This window comes from Malurus melanocephalus, unplaced genomic scaffold (assembly GCF_030028575.1).
Source record: "Malurus melanocephalus ecotype Western Australia unplaced genomic scaffold, MMel_1.1 scaffold_432, whole genome shotgun sequence".
NCBI classification, from domain to species: Eukaryota; Metazoa; Chordata; class Aves; order Passeriformes; family Maluridae; genus Malurus; species Malurus melanocephalus.
Window position 1 is genome coordinate 499,304 of NW_026623664.1, and position 20,772 is coordinate 520,075.

General features: G+C 41.6%; 1 protein-coding gene across 1 annotated transcript in view; it reads right to left on the bottom strand.

Annotated features, from left to right (window-relative positions):
* TGFBR2 (transforming growth factor beta receptor 2) overlaps positions 1–20,766 on the bottom strand; it is a 59,068-nt gene extending 38,302 nt beyond the window's left edge. Inside the window, exon 1 of the mRNA XM_057380012.1 lies at positions 20,631–20,766. Within this exon, the coding sequence (XP_057235995.1) occupies positions 20,631–20,724 (94 nt within the window). The 5' untranslated portion in view covers positions 20,725–20,766. The remainder of the gene's footprint in view (positions 1–20,630) is intronic.
* Between the last annotated feature and the right edge of the window lie 6 nt (positions 20,767–20,772).

Consider the following 20,772-nt stretch of genomic DNA (forward strand, 5'->3'; position numbering starts at 1 on the left):
GCTGCTGATAYAGCCTCTGTAAAGCCAAACATGAGCTATCTTTTAGGTACAAYGGAAATATGTCAGAGGAAAACAGGTTCTGTGAATGTTTAACTATCCCCGTGGCAGGACTCCAGAAAACCACATTCCTACGGATTGTTTTGCAGAATCTCYCAGCCTCGATCTTTATCATACATAGTCACAGATCACTGACTACCATGCAGCACAACAGCTGCTTTAGTCAGTACTTTAAAGTCAGGCCTTTAAGTGTACTGATTGCACTTYTGCAAACCTCAGGGGCTCAGCAAAGGACAAAAACCAAAATAACTTCCTGTTTGCACTACTTTGTGAACCACTCTGAGGAGATGCATGTCATGACTTCCCCCTGACAAAAGTCACGCAATGGCTTTTGCCCATCATATGAAAAAAAATCAAGTCACACCTATCAGATGACAAAAATACAACTGGAAATGCAAGGAGACGTATGTATGGCCCCGAAGGCCATCCTTTCAGGTTGCACAACAAAGCAACMACAATGAGCTGTGGGGAAAGAATGATTTGGGGGGGCCCACAGGCTTTTTTCAGTTTTATGTGAGCTACAACCTGTTCTTCAGCCTTGACGGAGAAGCCTGTGATGAAAGAAGAGGGCAGACTAGGTAAGCCATGCTGACCAGCTAGACCCAGCCAGGAGCAGTTTGGCCACCCCCAGCTGAAGGAAGGCCAAAGCAGAACTGTTTCACAGCAGGGAAGTCACTGATGAACAGCACTGATTTTGGGAAACCACCACTTCCCACCAACAAGCAGGCAAGGTATAGGGGAAGGTCCATGCAGAGGGACAAGACAAAAAGAAAAGGAGCAGGAGCTGGAAAATTTCATTTAACTTGCCTCTGCAGTAGAAGTGTTTGGCTTTTAACAGCAAGTGGAACGGGCAAAACTTTGCTTTAGGGATTGCTGCAGGCACTGACACAGACACAGAATCAAATCTGGCAGGAGCTGGGGGAAGGGATACAATAAGAGAAAATAAGAGAGGGAGCAGATACTGAGATGGAGATCCTGAAGATGAAAATCAGTTTTGTATTTAAAGCATTAAAATACCACTATTTTTTCCTATTTTTATTCACTATTTCCAAGATGAGCAATCATTAGCAGTTTTAATCATGGGCTAGGCTTTTCTCTCTGGTCCAGAGCATGGCAGTGTCTCAAACATGTTTAAGAACAGAGCTCACTGCCGTGACTCCTGACTGACAGCAGTGCAGGTGAGAGGAGGCTCTGGCTCAGMACTTACAATGGAAGTGTGAAAGCATTCTGAAAACATTATTGTGATGCCTCAAATAATGAGATGGATTTTTACCTGTGGATTTTTAACTTGCAGCTCTCTCCCACATTTTCTGGCCACCATTTAGCACTCCATGGTCGGCAGAACAAAAGAATACTGTCTCCAGGCAAAGAGGCTGAAAAAAATCTAAATGATGGCTTCCCATAGGGCACTTAAATTGCCATTTCATCTTTTCCTGACTTYAACCTGCAGCCTCCCTAGCACAGCCGGTAAGCAGCACGCAGCACTGGGGAACCATATGTGATATAACACAAAGTTCAATGTATTCAATTATGACTACAGGGTCTAGCTTTTTTTCTGCATAATGCATTAAGTTTGGAATTTACTGTAAGTTGTCTTTGGTGGTTAACCCCTCCTGGGACTTCAGATATACAGTGGACATCGAGTACAACAATGCTCATCTGGTTTGCAAGATTAGGAAAAACAGCTTTCCTGCTTTGTTGGAATAAGCATGATTCATGGYTCAGAACTGACATTTGCATAACTAAYTCTGACCTGTGCACTAAGAACATATCCTGCATCTAAACCTCCTTTTGTATTCTCATCTGCTCAGTGAAAGCTGCCATTGCTTCACTTGAAACAGAGCTGAAAGACTATAAACACTTCAGTGTTGTACAAATATTATTTTTCCAACTTACACAGTCTGAAAATAGACAGCAGTCATTCAAGCATATTACAGTTATTTCTGTGATATTTTTTCATGACAGATGACTCTCTRTGGAAGACCCCCTAACATTTAAAGCACACACATAACAAGGAACAATTCTGACTCAGAAAAACACAAATGTGCCTCCACTCTCTGCTACAGAACCTTTCCAGAACAAACTCACGGAATTCTATCTTCTAAGTAGCTTCACACCAGCACCACCAACCTACTTCAAAATATGATAGGGCAATGGGGAAGGTGAATATTTTCTCCCGACAGAGGCACATATTCCCTCCAATAATTTATATTTTTTTTCCCTTTAAGTCTCTTACTATAAACGTAATGAGGAACATCCACCTTAAAGAGTCATTTACCTTGTTTTCAAGGGTCTATTTATAAAAATCCCAGTTTCCAGCAGGGGAATTTAGAGGTTCATCCAGTACAGGTGGAACAGAACTTATTTGCTAAAAATGTTATGGSTAAGCCATTTCTATTAGCTGTGAAGTATTCCATAGAGCACACACCCTGACACTTCAGTTTACCTGCAAGGCTACTGAAAGTGCTCAGTGTCACATGCAAACTGAAAAACCCATGAGACTATTAAAGAAATTGATCATATTCTTAAGGTACCAATGCTGCTTGGTGGGAGGCATCGCTTTCTTTCTTCCAAGCAGTCCTAAATGTCTGTCTTGGGATATCTGATCAATGCAAAGGCAATCCTGTGTGCCTTTTTAGGTGCATCCTCGCTGGACAGGCTACATGTGGGAGGAAGGCAGAGAAGTTCTGAATGCCTCAGGTCAAGGGACTGCATCTTCTGCTAAACTTCTGGGCAGCAGAACACATCAGGCTCCCTGGTACAGTCAAAGTGGCTAATTTAGAAGTGTTATGAACTTYCTGCTTTACTGTATTGCCAAATCCTGCCATACTTCCCATGGGGAATTGCAGTTGTGGTATTTATGATGGACAGAGTCGGTGGGCACATGAGTACAGATCCTATTTTTCCCTTACAAAGACAAACTGTTGTGCCAGCTCTTCATGGAGACACCAGGGAATGCTGTGCAGATGGAGCCCKGTCCTCAGCTCCCACAGACCACTACACCACTAAAGACACACAGAAATCAAAAATAGTAACATAYTTGCTTGGCCAAACACTCACAAATGACACTCCTACAGGGTTTTACTCTTATTTAGGATAAGGCCTCATCATGCCTAACTTTCTGAATAGCTTCAAGTAACTAAGTGCTGGCCTGGCATACACACACCATCACATGAGTTTATTGCATTAAATTAAARGGGTGGAGGTTTTAAAGTTTTCATGTGGATCGTCAAATCCCATTAAARCTGATTTACCTCAACACAGGTTGTATTAGGAACAAGTCTAGTCAGACTCAAAATTGAGAATTACCGCACATAAAGTTGTTGTGGTTTACTCAATTACTTTTAAATCAACTGTAAGCTCAAGGGGTCTGAGTTCTGTGTGTGAAAAAAGCTTTCATGTTACTCAATTATCTACCTGCAACATTTTCAGCAGTAAGAAGAAAGGCTGGGTAGACAGCATAAAATCATCTCTTCCAAATGCAAAATGGAAATTATTTAAAGACTGTTCTCTACGCTGGCAGCATACAGAAACTCGTGTGGCAAAAAGCCAAATCTTTCTGCTGAAAATACAGTTAACTGCTGAAAATACAGTTAACTCAAGTTAACCCTTGCTACAGCTAAACTCTTGGCAAATGTATGTCCTCTAGTGTGTTCAAAAGAGCACTCTAAGATGACTAAAATATAGAGGAAACTGTGTAAGTAATACAAACTGCTGTGCCACATACAGTTAATACAGGTGGGCAGGTGTTTAGTAATACTGTTTATTCACTCAGGAGACTGGCAGGCACTTGCAAACCCTCTCTTTTGTCAGACACAAACCTCCAGGAAAGGTTATGAAATATKTTAGTTTGGAGAAAGAATTTTACTTGCTTTTTAAAGTAGTGAAAATGAAGCACCGACATAAAGACTGTGACAAACCACACAAAACAGGAAATTCAAAATTATTTCTGACTCCCACAGGTTCCCTTTGATACAGCTAGGTTGCTTGGTGAATCAGAAAAAGTATCACTCCTGTATGTGCCCTTTTGTGCTTTTGATTCTCACTTTTATTTGCTTTACTAGGATSCCCTAAACACTACTGACACACTTTCCTGACAGGTTTAGAAGCCAGAAGGTCATACCCATCTTCCCTTTTGAAAGGCTCCTGCCATGTGCAGCTTTACAGAGCCCTTAGCAGATCCCTCTTTTGGGGATGCCACTGTGAAGGCCCGCTCACACTCCCACACCTCTTCTGACATATTATTTTTAATGTTGTTCCTTTTTGATGCAAGGAAGTGACATACCTTGAGAACAACAATTGTCTGCCTCACGGAGAAATCCACAGACGATTTAAGGAAAAGCAAAAAATTAATTTCTTAAGCACTGTGAGCACCWATTTTTCCTTTTATTTCCTTTCTCTCTAGTGAGGCCACAGAGAAATATYTGCACAAAGAGTTTTGCAAAAAGCATCAGTCATGCTTCCCTGCTCGTTATTTGCTCACATCCCTCACTGCGCTTTCTCCTCCCTCCCAGAGGAATCAGACCACACCTCACCACACCTCCCTCCCCCTCCAAAGGCCAGCTCGACCCAGAAGACTTCTCCAGTCTAGACGTCTATCTGACAACACAAACACAATAAAGAATGTGGTATGAGGAGMGGCAGCCCACAGCTGGGGTAATGCAACACTGCACATTTCAGCTGCAGCAGCACCGCAGAGGGCAGAGGAGGGTCCCTGTGGATCCACACTGTGGCCACTTCTGGGGCAAGGTCAGGCTGCCCAACACGCCAGGGACATGGGGGATCTGCTGTCTGCTGCTGTCTCCAACCCACAGTCCGCTTTCAAATATTACTTGCCCTGAGGCAGGAGATGTCACAGCCCTTCCAGGACAGGAAACAGGGGCTCTGCAGTCTTTCCTGCCAGGCATCATCACTGCAAGGGCAGAGGGGATTTGCTGAGGACTCATCTGCATAGGTTATGGCACTTCGGGGAGCACTCTGAGGATGGATGTTTCTTCCCAGACATGYCTGCAGAAGCACCTCAGGCCTCATAATTGTTTAAATCCACAGACAAAGCAGATTGGAGTTTATTTTGATTTTGAAGTATAGAACAAGAATTTTTGGTGTCTCAAGTTAACATTTACGGGAGACATCTGAGAAGACAAGTACTACTCTTCTGTGACTGYTTCTTCAGCACTACAGAGACCTATMYRRTCTCTTCAGCATCACAGGATGCTGCTAGTCAGAGCAGACTTGTTTTTAGAATATAACTTTTCCAAGGGAAAGGATATAAAAGGGACAGAGAACATGTGAAACACGTACATCTTCTGTCTGATGTGAAACATCTGACTTTGCTGTAGTTCTGTAATGTGAACACAAAAATGAAATTCAGCCAGTCACCCCAATTCTGCTTTGTTTCAGGGGGAAAGTCTGATGAACATTTACCTAAAACTACCACTAGGCTGGGAAAAAAATTCTGTAAACCCAGACGAAAGTTTCACCTTTTGTTCGGAAACTTTTGCTGAACTGCAATTTGCATCTCTGATTTCAAAGATCCTGATTCTGACTACAGCTCCTTTTCTTGAAACTGGAATCAAGATCCTGTGGACCAAGTAACAAAACTTTGGTCAAACAAAGCCAAACCTAAATAATGGATTTGGGATTTAAAAAGGAAAAAAAATCCCTTTTTTTCTGCTTTTTCCCCCCGCAGCTCCGCGTGGCCCAGGCGCGACCCCACGCTTTGAATAATTTCCGGAGAAAAAAAAACAAAAAAACAAAAAAAAAAAAAAAACTAAATCAAAAGCAATCTTAAAATATAACATGGTAATTGGAATGGGCTGCATATGTTCAAATATCAGATTAAGTGTCACATTTACAAGTAGGAAATATTTTTGAATTATGAAGCACAAGGGGCAGAAATAGCATGAGTAAGACATAAAAAGATTTTAGGTACAATGGCACAGTTTGGAGCCCATAAATTGCAGGTCTGCCATTCACTGTTTTAATGTCAGCTGGGCAGAGGTATTTGACCAGAAGTTCCTGGCTCTTTTACCACACACAGCTCCACAGTGAGCCTCCACCCTCGCCCTTCAATAGTGCACCTTTCGAGCCGAGAGTTGGGGGTGCTTTGTGCCTTGAACCAGAACCCACATTCTTTAAGCATGTTTTCAGCAACCCATACAGCCAGGATTAGAGGTGACAGAACAAACGGGTGTCAGCCACAGCCCCTAAGGCCATCCTAAGCAAGGATGAAGGATGAGGTCGGCATGGCAAGAGTCTCTATCTTGTACGAGACAAAACTGTGCGGGTGTATGCTGGTTGCCACTGAACCAAACCAGAACTTCTGCGGTGTTTTGTAACACTGCAGCAAGTGTGGGGAGAAGCTGCGTGCACACAAAGACTCACAGCTGCCCAATCAAAATAAGCATTTAAATGGATTAACCAGACAACTGCGCTTTCAAACTTGCAATCGTTACACAGCTACATAAATCAGAGGGATTTACAAATATTTGTTTTTCCAGATAAAAAGAGGATATTAGCAGGATTTTTTTAMATGCATTCACTGCCACTATCTGTCCCTCCCAGCCATAAACAAACAAACAAGGAAACAAAACAAAAACAAGGATGTTATGCATGCAAAAACTGTTGTCATATTTTTTGGACTTGTTTTTTTTTGTTTAAGCTTAATATAAAAAGACAACTTACTAATGTAAGGAGCACACAAGACCTGATTTTGTTTAGCTTTCTGAACTTGAGGAATATTGAGRGATCTGGAATTTAAGTTAAGGCACATCCTCTGACTAGAGGATGCTATTATGGTACTAGTTTAMAATATAATCTACAGATTCTGGTAAGACAGAATTCTATGCAATTTCTTTCTCTAGACCTGAATASAATCCATCCTTCCTAGTCTAATTGAAAAACTGTTTCCAAATAAGAAGACTCATTTAACAAGTCCACATCCTTAACACACACAGAGGCTCCTCTGTCAGCTACTGATGGGCAAACATGTTTATGCGGAAGCTCTGCTCAGAGCTCCTTTTTACTGTGAGAAGCCATTTTCCTTCAGGAAAATGGTGTTTATGAACCATTCTGTCCCCACACAGCACGTTTTGAATGACAGATTCWGGAAAACAGTATTAAAAAGAAATTACTCTCTTTCATAATCCATCAGCTCAGTTAAAATAGTAAATCAGAGGAAAGTTAGACACAAATGTAATCCCTTAGGAATAGAATCACTTTGAATAGATTTGAAGAAAAATACACATCCTTCTAAAATTCAGTAGCCTGGATGGTTATATTTKTCTCTGTCAAGTTACATGCAAAGCAGCAGAATAATAGAATTCAATACCCTGGGGATATGCTATCTTGATAGATGTGTCTAACTTCCACAACTATTAATGGGAATTATATACYGAGTATTGAGAAAAGGACATGCATAAAACCCCACACTTCTAATGATATTCAACCTTAGGAAAATTTTCCTTTTCTGACTTCTGTTGAAAAGATCCTGCTGCTGTGGCACTGTGTTAGTGAGTTATCAGATTTCTTGCTAAAGAGCTATCTCTCTCAACAAAGCAGCATCTCCTTTTTCTGCCAAAGGTAAATTTGTTAACATATCCCCTGGGTATTAGCTGCTCCTTTCAAAGCATTTGCAAATGACTCCCTCCAGTTACCTTTGAGACTGTGAATCACTAGCTGGCAATACCACCCTGATGAAATAAGGGAATGAATAATCAGTTCCCTCATTTCTAYTTGAGGCTGAAATTTTACTGGGCTTAAAGGTACATAAAAGCTATGAGTGAAACCTGCCCATTGTGAAATAAATAGGTGCTTCACCCTTAAATACTTCTTGTGAAACTTCACTGAAAGGTCTTTATGTCTGACATTATTTCTAAATCACATGCAAAGAGTTCATTCATTATCTTATAAAACTAASTATTTTAAGGACACTTGCATCCATATGAGTGAATGGTTCACCCACATTAAAAAAAAAATTAAACGTGGACACTAAAAAAACTGCATGTGGGAATACAACATTTCTCATTCCATACAATAATACRTTACTCACTGCTTGCAGCAGCCCCCCAGCAGGTCTTGCACTGCAATGTGAGGGGAGGACATTCTCACATTAGGTGCTGCTCAGCAGGAAGGGACTTGCCAGTCTAAAATGTTTAGTCTGCCTGAAGATGTGTGAGGGACTACAGGCTCTTACACTTCGTTTATGATGAGGCAGAATATTATTGTAAATTTGAAATGTACACATCAAGTTGGATTTCCAGGGTTTTTCCCTCCCAGCTGCTTTAGGTAGTAGTTGTTGCTGTGAATCCACCATTTCAGTCCTCCAGTTATATGTTTAGTCATTCTTAAGACTGATCTTTCACCAGGACTCCAAGACAGCATATAGACTTGCAAGCTTGTTTAAAAGAAACATTGCAAAGAAAAAGCTCATTTAAGTCTCTACAAAACGATTCCTTCTATTRAAGAGAAAGCTGGGAAGAGCTAAGRCAGAAGCACAAGAGCAAGCATATCAAGCAGCACCTCAGAACCTGCCACTGCCTCTCAATTTTCATCTGAGTACTTCAAACTTCATCCAATTACTTCAACCATTTTTTTTCTAACAGCTGAGAACTATGAAAAGTAAAATATGATGACATTTCATAAATTTTTAAATGGTGCAGTTCATTTCTGGCACAGCATAATGTTCCTCTRCTACTACATAATGTTCCTGCTCCTGCAGGACAGTAGACGTATACTGCCCCAGATATTAGTTAAATTCAATAGGATAAGATCTTCAGCAGATGCTGTGGTTTCTAAGAGTTGCTATGTCAAATTACACTCATTGATATTTAATATTTTGGAGCCATCAAATGTTTCTGGATATTGGTCATCATCATCCTTCATCTGGAGAGCACTTACTCAACTGCAGAAATCAGTAAGAGTCTACAGGATGTCTAAGGGCTTCTATGAAATGCTTTGATCATTTTAATCAAATGCCAAGTGGATTAATAATTATGTCAYGAAAATACTATTTCAACAACTGTCACCGAGGAGGTTGTGCATAACATGGTCACAGCAGCTGAACCACTCAGTATCCCTTTAAACAGCAAGGGCCAGTTACACGCTTTGTTGTGGCTTCTCGCGTAACTGTTCAGTGACATGGGCAGCTCATTCTCCAAAGCTGTCACTTTGGCATTTCTCACAAACACTCCACTAATGTAGAACATAGTACGTTTTTAAAAATCTCATAAAGCAAAACAATTCCAAGCTTTCCAAAAACAGTAATAGCTTAGACCATACCAGAGGAAAGTGCTCCATAGCAATAGAGACATTTTTTGAATTCCTTGGATGTAAAATTTTGTAACTCATGCATATTTGAAATATCCCATTTATACCCCACTGAAATATCCCAGTATAACTTTAGCTAGCAGAGTAGCTTAACTGTTTTGTTTCTTCGAGTCCAAATTCTGARAGGGATGTGCAACACCAACCTGCTGCATCACATATTCAAAGGTTACAAAGCCTCTATGACTCTATGGATGGTATTCCCAGTCTGGCCTCCTGCAAGTGAAGCCATTCCACTCAGATAGTTTTGCAAAGCCCTAATTTATCTGRATAGGTGTTTAACAGCCAATGCCTGTCTTAATTTAGAGATTCACATTGGAAAGTCCACCACATCCCTTGGCAGTACTCTAATAATCAAAGTATCACAATGCACACCTTGTGTCTGGGGTGGTTTCATSCACCTATGGCTTTCATTTGTCGTAGTGGATGCTTCCTCACCTTTCATAATATCCTCCCCCACAGAGGAGGGGGATCTATAATATCAAGTTAGCAAAACTTAACACTTTATTTTCTACCAACTAACTGTGGCACTCTCCCACCTACAGCTAAGCATTCTGGCAGAGCAGATTGAGTTAGGTTGCACTAGCTTACCTTTGCCTTGAGGCAAATGATCCCAGTTAGTGGTGTTTATGTTATGTGTGGTATCTTAACAAGGCATGGCAGACTGCCTGCATATCTGACCAAAACTATATCCAGCCAGAGAGCAGGAGCTGTAGGCACTATTCCTAACTCTTTTTTCGTCATATGCTCAAACCCACAACAGTCCATCACTCTGAAAAAAGCAGGCAATCATTAACATTAAACTCTTTCCTGAAAATGCAAAAAAGACAGCATGGTTCTCTAAACAAACTCTACCTTCTCCTTCCTTACTTACTGTGGGCCTGAGGACAACAGAGTGGAAACTAATGTCCTGGTAAAAGCAAACTATATCTTGCTTTCAAAAGCACAAASTGGAAACTTAAATCAAAATCCACCTTTTAAGGGAAAAGTGATGATTGTATGGGTAGTCTAACTGCTCCTRCTAAGCAACAACTTGGAAAAGCAGGTGTCAGTGTTTTCTATTTCTAGGTATGTGGTTATGATAGTGGTAAATGTGCCTTGTCATTTGCTTTCAAGAGTAAGATACTTCAAATAATTAGTGGTTAGCTTCCAAAATTTGCTACCTACTTTCACCCATAAGAAGGCCAGTAAGTTTCTGACTTTAAACCTCCAGTAGGTACATTCCTGATAATCATACTATAAGTCACCAGAACAAAAAAGCCTAATTAGGGAATGGTAAATTGGCTGAACCATGAATAATATACATGTGGACAATTGAGGGAAAAGTTAGATCTTCAATGGTCAAACAGAAGCAGGTTACCAATGCTTCCACGAGGCACACAGACTCTGAACCTGAGAAAAACAGGGGGAAAAAAAAGTGCTAATATTTTGTTCAACTTGACTGGGTATAGGAGACTGCTGAGAATTTTTGGGTGCTCTAAAGGCTTTATTCCAGAATTTCTGTAGAAAAAGAACAGTGGTTATGACTCTCTTTGAACCTCAGTTTCCCAATCACAATAAGCAAGTGTTGAAACAATCTCTGCTCATTTCCCACAAGTTCTAKAATTGTCTATAGAAACTGTAATTAACACATAATTGCATTATTTTTTGCCACAGGTTAAGCAACACAAGTTGAAACTGGGGAAATACCAATATAAATGACTGTACTGAAGTTTAATGGTGGCATCAAAATACAATGGRTGAAATCATGGGAAGCTGGAGATCTGTGTTTGGGTCTCCAAAAACTAATACCTCACAGGTTTAGCCATAGGCCAAGATGCAGAAGTTGCTCTTAGCTATAAGTCATCAACAAATTTTGCCTCCTTCTCCCACGTAAAAGAAGGAGCCTCTAATCGCTTGTAGTCTGTACAGGAGGAACTTTCATGCCTAATACAATTACTCKGCAATCTTCTTTTTAGGGTCAAGTGCATATTTTTTTAAACAACTCAATGGGATATGCCTGAGTCTTCATTCCAAACCCCAGTCTCTGATTACTGGTGATTTATCTGGAATCACATTTTCCTTTTCCTTCACACACACTAAAATCAGAGGACATACTAATATAACAATCTGTTGCTTGCACTAATAAATATTCACCATACCAGTGTGACCTCAGGGAAAAGTGAGAACAGCAAAGCCCCCAGCAAAGCCACAGAAACCTTAAGGCAAAAGTATAAAATGTGAGAAGTAAGGAATGTGTGAGCAAGAAGCTGATGGAGAAAGAAAAACAAAAATAAAGAAACACATTTCGGTTGTATTTTTTTTTCCCAGAACTGTTTACCAATCTCTTCCTGTTCAATGTCTTCCCATATGTATTATCCACAGCAAAGAGAGGGCAGATATTGCCAGACTGTGTGGTATTCCTGTTTACGTGCAAACTTGAGTTATGATAGCTCTGAAAGCCTCGTGGCCTGGCACTGTATTTACCAGATGAGAATACTACAAATGCAATAAAAGGATCAGCTTCCCAGATTTTTGACTTAAGGCATTCCCTTGTAGTAAAGTTGGGTGAGCAAATGGAAGAATAGACTGAGGGGAAGAAGGGAAATTCAATAGCCCAGAAGCATGTATTGCTGACCTASTTACTTTGTGAAGGCTTAAATAAAGAGGCTTACGAAGTCATGACTATTACATGGTCCCCTTTGATCTTTTCATGAGGATGAGAAACGGTTGTTTYCAGTTAGAAAGGAAAAAAGATTCTGTATGTAAAGTGTCTCTTTGTTGTGCTGTGAACTCCCTGGAGAGAATATCAGTCACCCTGCAGGGGCTGGAATAATGAATGAATCCATCAGGGAACAGGCTTTCTTCTCCTGTGACATGCTTTAGGGACCACCCACACACATGTCAACCCTTTCTCTGCAAAGTGCTGCCTCTAAAGCTTTCCCCTGTCTCAGCCAGCAAGGATCCTTCATCCCAAAGCCCTTCACTGGTGGAGTTCAGTTCACTCCTCAGGCTGAGGAGTGACACGACCATGGGTCTCCCACTTTCAGGGCAAAAGCTCTAACCACTGTAGGAAAAGGAGGCAAGGCAACCGTGAAAATTGGTAAYAGGAGCTGTGGGGAGGTAGAAGGTACACAGCAGGGCAGCTGGCCTACTGCCACAGCACAGTCACTGCAGAATCACAGATCTCCTTGCCAAAGACAAATGAGAAGGGTAATTGCTGCACGCTGGTGGGCAGAACCGGTCAAAGGGAATAAAAGATCAACCACCACCTGCAAATGACAGCGTTTCTCTTGAAATCACCATTGGTTTGCTCAGTTTTTAAAAAAATCTCTTTAAGTGCTCATTAATGACACATGAAGATTTACTTCTTTACTTCCTTCACCCTTTCTGTAATTTTCCCAAGAAGAATGGAACACTCTACAATCACTATGCAGGCATGTTAAAGGAAAGCTTAAGATAGCAACAGAGCTGAGAGTGGAGCATCCCAAGTGTTACTTRAATTTGCACAGAGGATACTAATTGCATGATGAGGGAATATTTTAAGAGACTAGAGAGTTGGAGGAAAAAAAAACTGGGAAGGGAAAAAACTGTAGTTACATGTATTTTCCCAAGCACACACTTCAGTGGCCAGAAGTTATTCACATAMARTGCTGTCTGCAGTCCTTGAATGTAYGCTGAGWCCTGATGTAACTATGGCTTCACATTTGCTCCAGCTGCAGAGCTCCCAAAGCACATGGAATTTGATCAGGACAGCCTGGTAACACTAAAATCAGGAGGGCCCCCAAAATGGTGAGAAGTTTAATCCTCCTTTGAGCACTAAGACCTTCCTTAAATTGTTGCTGAAACTCTGCTATCCAAACCACTGGTGTACTGCAACTTTATATAACAAGTTTTCATTAGTATCTAAACTACTAATTAGGCTCAGGGATCAGACCAGATCAGTATCTCAAGACACACAAGAATCCTGGATAGGTGCTCCTGCTTTCTTCCTTGAAAATAAACAGAAGAGATAACCCACTACTAATCRTTTGTGGTCTGCTTCAAAGTTCGGCCCCTTGTACAGCAACATTAAAGATGTGCTTATATTAGTTAGGGAGATGAAATCTACAAAATTGCCACATTATCATCCAAAAGCCCTAGGCACCATCAGATCATGCCAACAGATGACGCATAGGTGTGATGAACTTAATCCCATTCTGGGCTGCAGAATCCACAGCTGGATTAAAACTGGAGGGAGGTGGCTCTCCTGCATCTCACATCTAAAATATTTAGACCCAGGAGAATTACAGGTCAGCACTTGATAAATATAACTGAACCCTCTTTTCTTTCTAATTTAATAAAATGAGTACCAGCTCACATATGCTCGTTCTGGGGAAAATGTTGAGCAAAACTAAAAACCACATCAACATTCTGAGGAGGCATTGTTTCTTAAGTCCTCATTTCTTATTCTCCACTTTTCTTCCTTATKAACTACACTAGCACTAGACACTTATCAAAGATGAGGAAGCTTTGGTTTTCTTATATCTTATATAACCTTTCATATATCTTCCCCTACCATGACTCTACCTGGGCAAAAATCCTTAATGATACCTTACAAGAAGTTTGGAAGTATTCTCTTTCCCTTGACTGCCTGAAATCTCCTGTTYCTAATGTTCTGAGGACTTCAAAAAACTGCAGTCAAATTACTCTTTAGCTCCAAGAAAGAGAACCAGATCACTCTGGCTCCTGTAAGACTGATACCACAAAAGCCCCCTCGAGGGAATTACAGCCTCATAACATACAGTTGCCTATTATTTATTCTGTGGCCAGATTCTGCCAGCTGGTATAAATCAGGGCAGGTTCCTTGCCTTCAACAGAGGAAGCTGATTTATGCCAGCTGACAGTCTGGCTGCACGCGTTCCACTTGCACAATGCTAGTTTTTAAAGAGACCTGTTAAAGTGCCCTAGGCACGTAAGAACCACGCTTGGGTCTTGGAAAATGTAGCTCTGAGGAACAGAACTGCGAGACCTTCCCGCTGCTCTCTGGGTGTACTGTTCAAATTCACTTGCTTTTCTAACAGAAGGAAATCTTAAAGCCCTGACAGATCCACCACGACCTTGGGTACAAATGCGGATTTTCTAATGCGTCCTGCATAGACCAGTTTTTTTTTTAACTGAGCTTAAACGCTGCATTAAATGAAGCCCAYAGGAATACCAATGCAATGTTTTGGAGGAACTGATCTGCTGCACAGAGGGTAGAGGTGATCCYTCAAAACTTGTGTTACTGGTAACTATAAACAAACTATAAAGAAKGTGGTGTGACTTTCAAATCACTGGCTGAACTTACAGCTTTGGCTGCTTGATAAATCTTTTCTTTTTCAACCTTAAAACCTCAGGCATCTACTTACACAACAGGGCAGCAGCTCATTTGAGGGTGTGGGCTGAAGTGCTTGGGTACAAACAGAAGATAGTAGGAAAGAGAGGACAGCTTTCTCTGATTTCAGATTGCCATTTCAAGGCCACAGTGTTAATCCCGGGTGTCACTGTAGGGATGTAACTGCTGGATTGTAAACTGAAGGATGCTTTAAACGTGAGGAAGCAGACTCCTCTATCTGTTCCTGAAATCTACTAATTTCTGTCAAATTTTTGCCAAAATACTACTGTGTGAGCAGAGAGCTGGAATCCTGGAATCAGATTCACAGGACTTTTAATAATCAAAATTGTGGTTCCTTTGCATGACAGAAATTTCTGAATAGAGCTGGTTATTGAGCTATGAAACAAAGAACAGAAGACACCAGCCACTCAGAGCACTGCCATTCCCACCTAACAAGGAGCAAATGAACAAATGCCTACAGGTCAACCTTAAAAACACTCAGAAAAATGTTCTTCCTGTCCCACAAAGTGCTTCACCATTTCATTCTTTTTCATATTCACAGCAGACTGAAACCAAAATCATTTGAGGTGGTGGGTGTGGGGATGTCTGTACATGCATGCCCAGTGAGAGAGTGGCAGCCCTCCAATATCCTGGGGAGAGTGGATAGGGGGAGCTCCAGTTTCAAACGTGCATTCAGAGTCAGGCCATGCACTTAATCCTGCCTTTTTTTTCCATTGACCAGAGATTGTTCTCATTATTGATTACTAATTATTTCTCCGTCTTTCTATATGAGAAGTTCCACTGTGGACTACGGAAGAAAAAATGACAAAAAAAAAAAGGAAATGTTTCCTGGTTAAAGTATAATGGAAACTGGTACATTTCCACAAATTGTTTCAGTTTTGACAAATCAGCATTTTCCCATGAAAAACAGTGTCAAAAACTCTCAAACAGCTCTAATTCTAACCAGATTAACTCAGGGATGAATGCCAGCAGGAAGTTCTTGCTAAATACCAGTTGTTTGACAAAGGAAAACTATTTCTTCTCAAGAAGATCTTCCCAGAGGTGAAAAGGCTTTAAAACCCATATAAAAAAAAAGGACAGGTAGTTCCAGCTGTTACAACTACARTGGCATCCACAGCAAGAGAAAGAGCAAGGAAATGGCACATTAAAAAATATGCACAAAYGTTGATAAATCAGCAACTAGTATTTCCCCTGACACTGCTAATGTTATTGTTTCTTAAAATCTAGAACAGTTGCTAAAACTTTGCAGCAATGCAAACAAATGGACATTATTCYATATGAACTGGTGGGCAAAGCCCTTAATACCAGCTTCAATTTAAACTCTGCTTAAATCCCTAAAAGTGAATGAACACATACAAATGATGAGCATGCTGTCACCAGGAAAAACAGAATTAAGCGATTCCTGGTGAGATTTGTTAGATTTAACTACTCCTCTGGATGAGATTCCACCAGTGGATGGCGTTTGAAACAATTCGCTCTCTTTACATATCTTACCCCAAAGATCTGTACACAACTAAAACCGAGTTCTTTCAGGTAGTAGGGTGTAAAAGATTGTATTCAACAAATGCCAGTGCTGCTGCTCTGTTGTTATGCCAGAGTGCAGACATAATATGAAAAAAACTTCTAAAGATTTAGCTGGGTCACTGAGAACCAAATTCTGCAAATGTTTAGTATCAAATCATTGCTTACAGTGGCATTTGCCCCATCCCAGTGCRTACATCACTCCTTGCTGTAAAAGCAATCTATCCCCTGCAGTAAGAARTTTCTCCACTGTTTCTTAATACAGTACCTGCCAGTGAAGTAAAACTTCAAAATTACTTTGTCTGTCAAACCCAAGACGTATTCTTTCTGATTTATTTTAGTCACTTTTAATCTTCCAAAATAAGAGTTCACAGAAAAGCACTAGTATTTTTTCATCACCTTTTATTTTATTCCTAAAACCATTTTATAAACGTTTAAAATATAGTTCCCATTATGTTCTAGGAAAAAGAAAAAAAAAAAAAAAGAAGGAAACAAAACCCCTTTAACTCCAACAAAATGTAAGGCTAAAGACCTATTAAAGATCTCAGCACTAACTCTCTTAGAGTAGGACTCAGCCAAATTTCTTTTTCATATCAGGACTGGCTCTCCACTCATTCATGCTCGAAATCCCTTGTACTCTCCACAGTGTCCCCAGCCTGGTTCATATCATAGTCATTTTCACTGAGTGTACCATGCATTGGCAATACAAACTATCTAACATCCCTGGGATGTGCCTACCTGGGTGTTTCCTCTGAGTCAAAAGGCTCCTACATGACTAAAGAGACGATGCTGTGCTCTCCCACCTCTCCAGGACATCCTTTCATTCCTCTGCTCATCAGGTGCCAGAAGGGCTGTGGGAACCATGGACAAACAGGACTGGAGCTGCCCACCTGCCTCCTGCTGATCCTGGGACCACAGAGGTGGCTGGAAGCCCTGCCTTTCACAGTGCCACCAGCACTTGGGAGATGGATCAGTACACTTTCTGATCAGGCTCTGCTGCTGCATTAGGGGAAACATTTCATAACTAGCGGATATAAATGCACCCTACTATGCAAGATTGGGCCCARCCAGTTGGTTTTGTTCATTTTGGCAATATTGAAAGTAAGACACAGCTCTTCTGAGATCAGAGAAGTGTCAGCGAATACTAGCACAGTGCATACAGAACATCCATACATTATTGAGAAAAAAGTTTCTATGCCAAAAATGCAAAAAATATCAAAATATCCATTAAAAATACCTTGCAGGGGTAATATAGGCATCAGAAACTCCAGCAACTGGTGCTACAGTGATACTGTGCTTTTTTTTCCCCTCCTCTCCCCTCAAAAGAGCAACTGCTTTCTAAAAGCCTTTGAAAAAAACAAGCCCACAAAAAACCCCTACAAATCAAACCATGGGAAATTTTCATTCTGGTAAAAGCCTGACACCGTATTTCCTCCTATGTTTGGAGTTAACCTTCTCCCAGTGGCAACTTTTATCAGACATGATTATAGGATGCTGCACCCTTTGAACTGTAGCAATTAATCCCAGAAAGGAATATTTCATTTTCAAGCAATGTTGTTTGAATCTCTGATATAGCCCTACTTCCCTCCTGAAATACCTGGAAAATTGCCAGTTTTAATGGGAAGCAGGATTGTATTTTAGACACAATCATGTTACAAACATGTTCCATCAYGTTGCAAGATGTTTGTTCTCCTAATCCCCTTTTGCAAATATTTGAAGTTCTAAATTTGATTTTCATACTGTAAAATGAACTATGATGTGGCTTTTTAAAGAAATAGACAATAATGTAAGTAGAGTTTGGCTGAATGGAGAAATTAAGTTTCTGATGTTCATTTGAGATGAACAATTATTACATGGATGATTCCAAGGAACAAATTTCTGGTTATGATAACCCAAAGATAAATTACAAATTCATGTTCACTTGGACATACTAGCATCAATTTCTTTTGTGGGAGAATGCTGGTTTGGATTGACATCGATTAAATGCTTAATGAATCATTAACAATCATTCAAAAAATCACATCTTGACCCTTTATGGAAAAAAAAAAAACTTCAATTACTTGTGTGTAGTAGGACATTAGGGCATCTTTTCCAAAGGAGATTATTCCTATTGAATCTGTTCATGAGTTTGTGGGTTTGTCCAAAATCTTTACAGGAATGTGTCATCCTTGTCTAATATTTTGCTGTGAAAATTGTTAAAATGAAATTTTAGCTCGTACTTTGTTAACCAGCCAGCTGGTCTGTTAGTAGGCATACCTGGGAACTGACCTCTTCTGAGACTGATCAGAGACTGGAGAGACTCCTTTCTCCAAGAGACTGACACCTCTCCTTTTTCCAACCTCGCTATACTGCAGTTATTGCAAAAAAAGTAGCTCTTTAATATCTTTTCTTGTTTTGTTTCCCCCCAAGCATTAGGCAGCTCCAGTTTTCAYTCTGATGCCAAATAACTACCAACATCCAAACCTCACACTTTCTGCTCCACGGAATTGTTGCTTTCTGATCATCTCTTCCTGTCACAATAGAATCCTATAGCAGAATAAAATCCTATGGTGATTATCAAAACAACATTTGGAGCTGTGGGATAGATAACAGGTCTACTCAGTTTTGGTTATTGCAGGCTGTAGATGAAGATGAKTATGAAAAATGCTGAGTTGTAACCAGTTTATGTTTTTTTTCCTYACTGGACCTATGGCCAGAAGGAAGAAACTCTTGAGCTATGCCTGCTTTTAAAAATCCACCTGTAGTTTGATACTGTCTATAACTGATTGAGTGGAAAATTAAAAGTATAATAATAAATAACTCAAGATAACAAAAGTGGAGCTTGTCCACTTAAAGTTTTTTGTGATGGGAATCTGCAAAAATTTGGGGCGGGGTCAAAATAAAAGCCATCACTAGTCGAGTATGATTTGTATTAATGAACAATTATTAAATATATATATATAAATTAACAAGAAGCGACATACCTCAGATTTAAAACAATATAATTTTGAGCTGAGGGACAGCATAATGTCTTATTCTTACACTGTTTTTTTCTTCTGCCCTAAGCTTTCATGAGTAACTTCACAGGTATGTGAAACCTGTTGMCTTTGACAGGACATTAATAAAGCACAAAGTTATTCATAACTACACATARCTAATGGCAGTAGCCATTCAAGGGTTATCTACTTTATCTGATTATGTTTCAGCCAAAATTTGGGATCACTACTGACCATGAATAGACCAGCTGGGAGAATCAGTGGGCCCAGRGCAAAGTTTGTACAAGTCCAGGTATCTGTACACCTTACCTGGAGACTCAAACTAGATATCCTATCACAAGAAAACTTAATTCCTCACACGTGTTTCAGATGCAGTTGCTGCAATCTGTTGTTCTCTATTTAGGTTCACCACTTGCGCTGCAACATGATTTAGGGCCTAACCTTGATATTACAGATGTTGATTCACAGATGTAACTACTGGTAGGACAGAGATGAAAAGATCCTCAGGGCAGGAACTTTGTTTTGCAGAAGAAGTTTAAGCTCATAGTACATTATAAATTATGACATGAAGAATACTGCAAGCCACAGCCCCCAAACACCTATCTAAGGACGTCTTGATAAAAGCAGCGGAAGGATTACAAAGTGTCATTAGAAGTGAGTCAAACAACATGCACAGTCAGTGCTAGAGGAATGACTGCTCTTCAGTCCAGCTGCTCACAGTCACGGCTAAACTCTGCTCCCGGCAGAAGCTCACTSGAAACCCAAGTTTTTGGTAACCAAGCGCAGACCCAGGCAGCAGCGGGCTCTGTGGCCACGCACAGGCCCTCGCTCTGAGAGCCCCCGAGGGCCCTTCCAGCGCTGTCCCCGCGGCCGTGCAGGGACAGTCGGTCCCGGCCGGGGCGCGCTCCGAAGGGGCCGCGGGGTGCCCGGCCCGGCTTGCCCGGCCCGTCCGGTGCCCTGCGCTCGGTGCGGGCCGGCACCATGTGCGGGAGCTGCCGCGGCAGCTGCGGGCAGGGCCGGCAGCCGTTCCCCGGCGACCGCAGGCAGCTCCCCAGATGCCCTCTCTGGGCTCCTCCGGCCCGAGCGGACCCTGCTGATTTCCTGCCAAATCCGCTCCTTTCTCCCCCCTCTTGCCTCCAGGGACGGACCTCAGCTTTGGCCGCGAAACCCCGAGATTTCCAATCCTTTCTTCCCCGCTTACTCTCCCGCAGGGCCATCAACAAACACGCTCACCCCTCCCGAAATGTTTCCAGYCTCAAAACTTTCTTAGCAACCGTGTCCCCCGCCTCCCGCGGCGGACGCCTGTCCCTCGCCGCCTGCCCCCCTCCCGCCCCGCTCCGCCGCTGCCTGCGGCCCCGGCAGCTGTCAAGCGGCAGCGCGGGCCGGCGGGCACTTACCCCGGAGCAGAGCGGGGACCGAGCTGCCCATGAGCACCCAGAGGGAAAGGCGCAGCATGAGCCGCCGCAGGCTCCTCGGCAGCCGGGGAGTCATCGCGGAGCCGGATCGGCGCGGCCGGCGAGCCGCGGGCGGGGCGCGGGG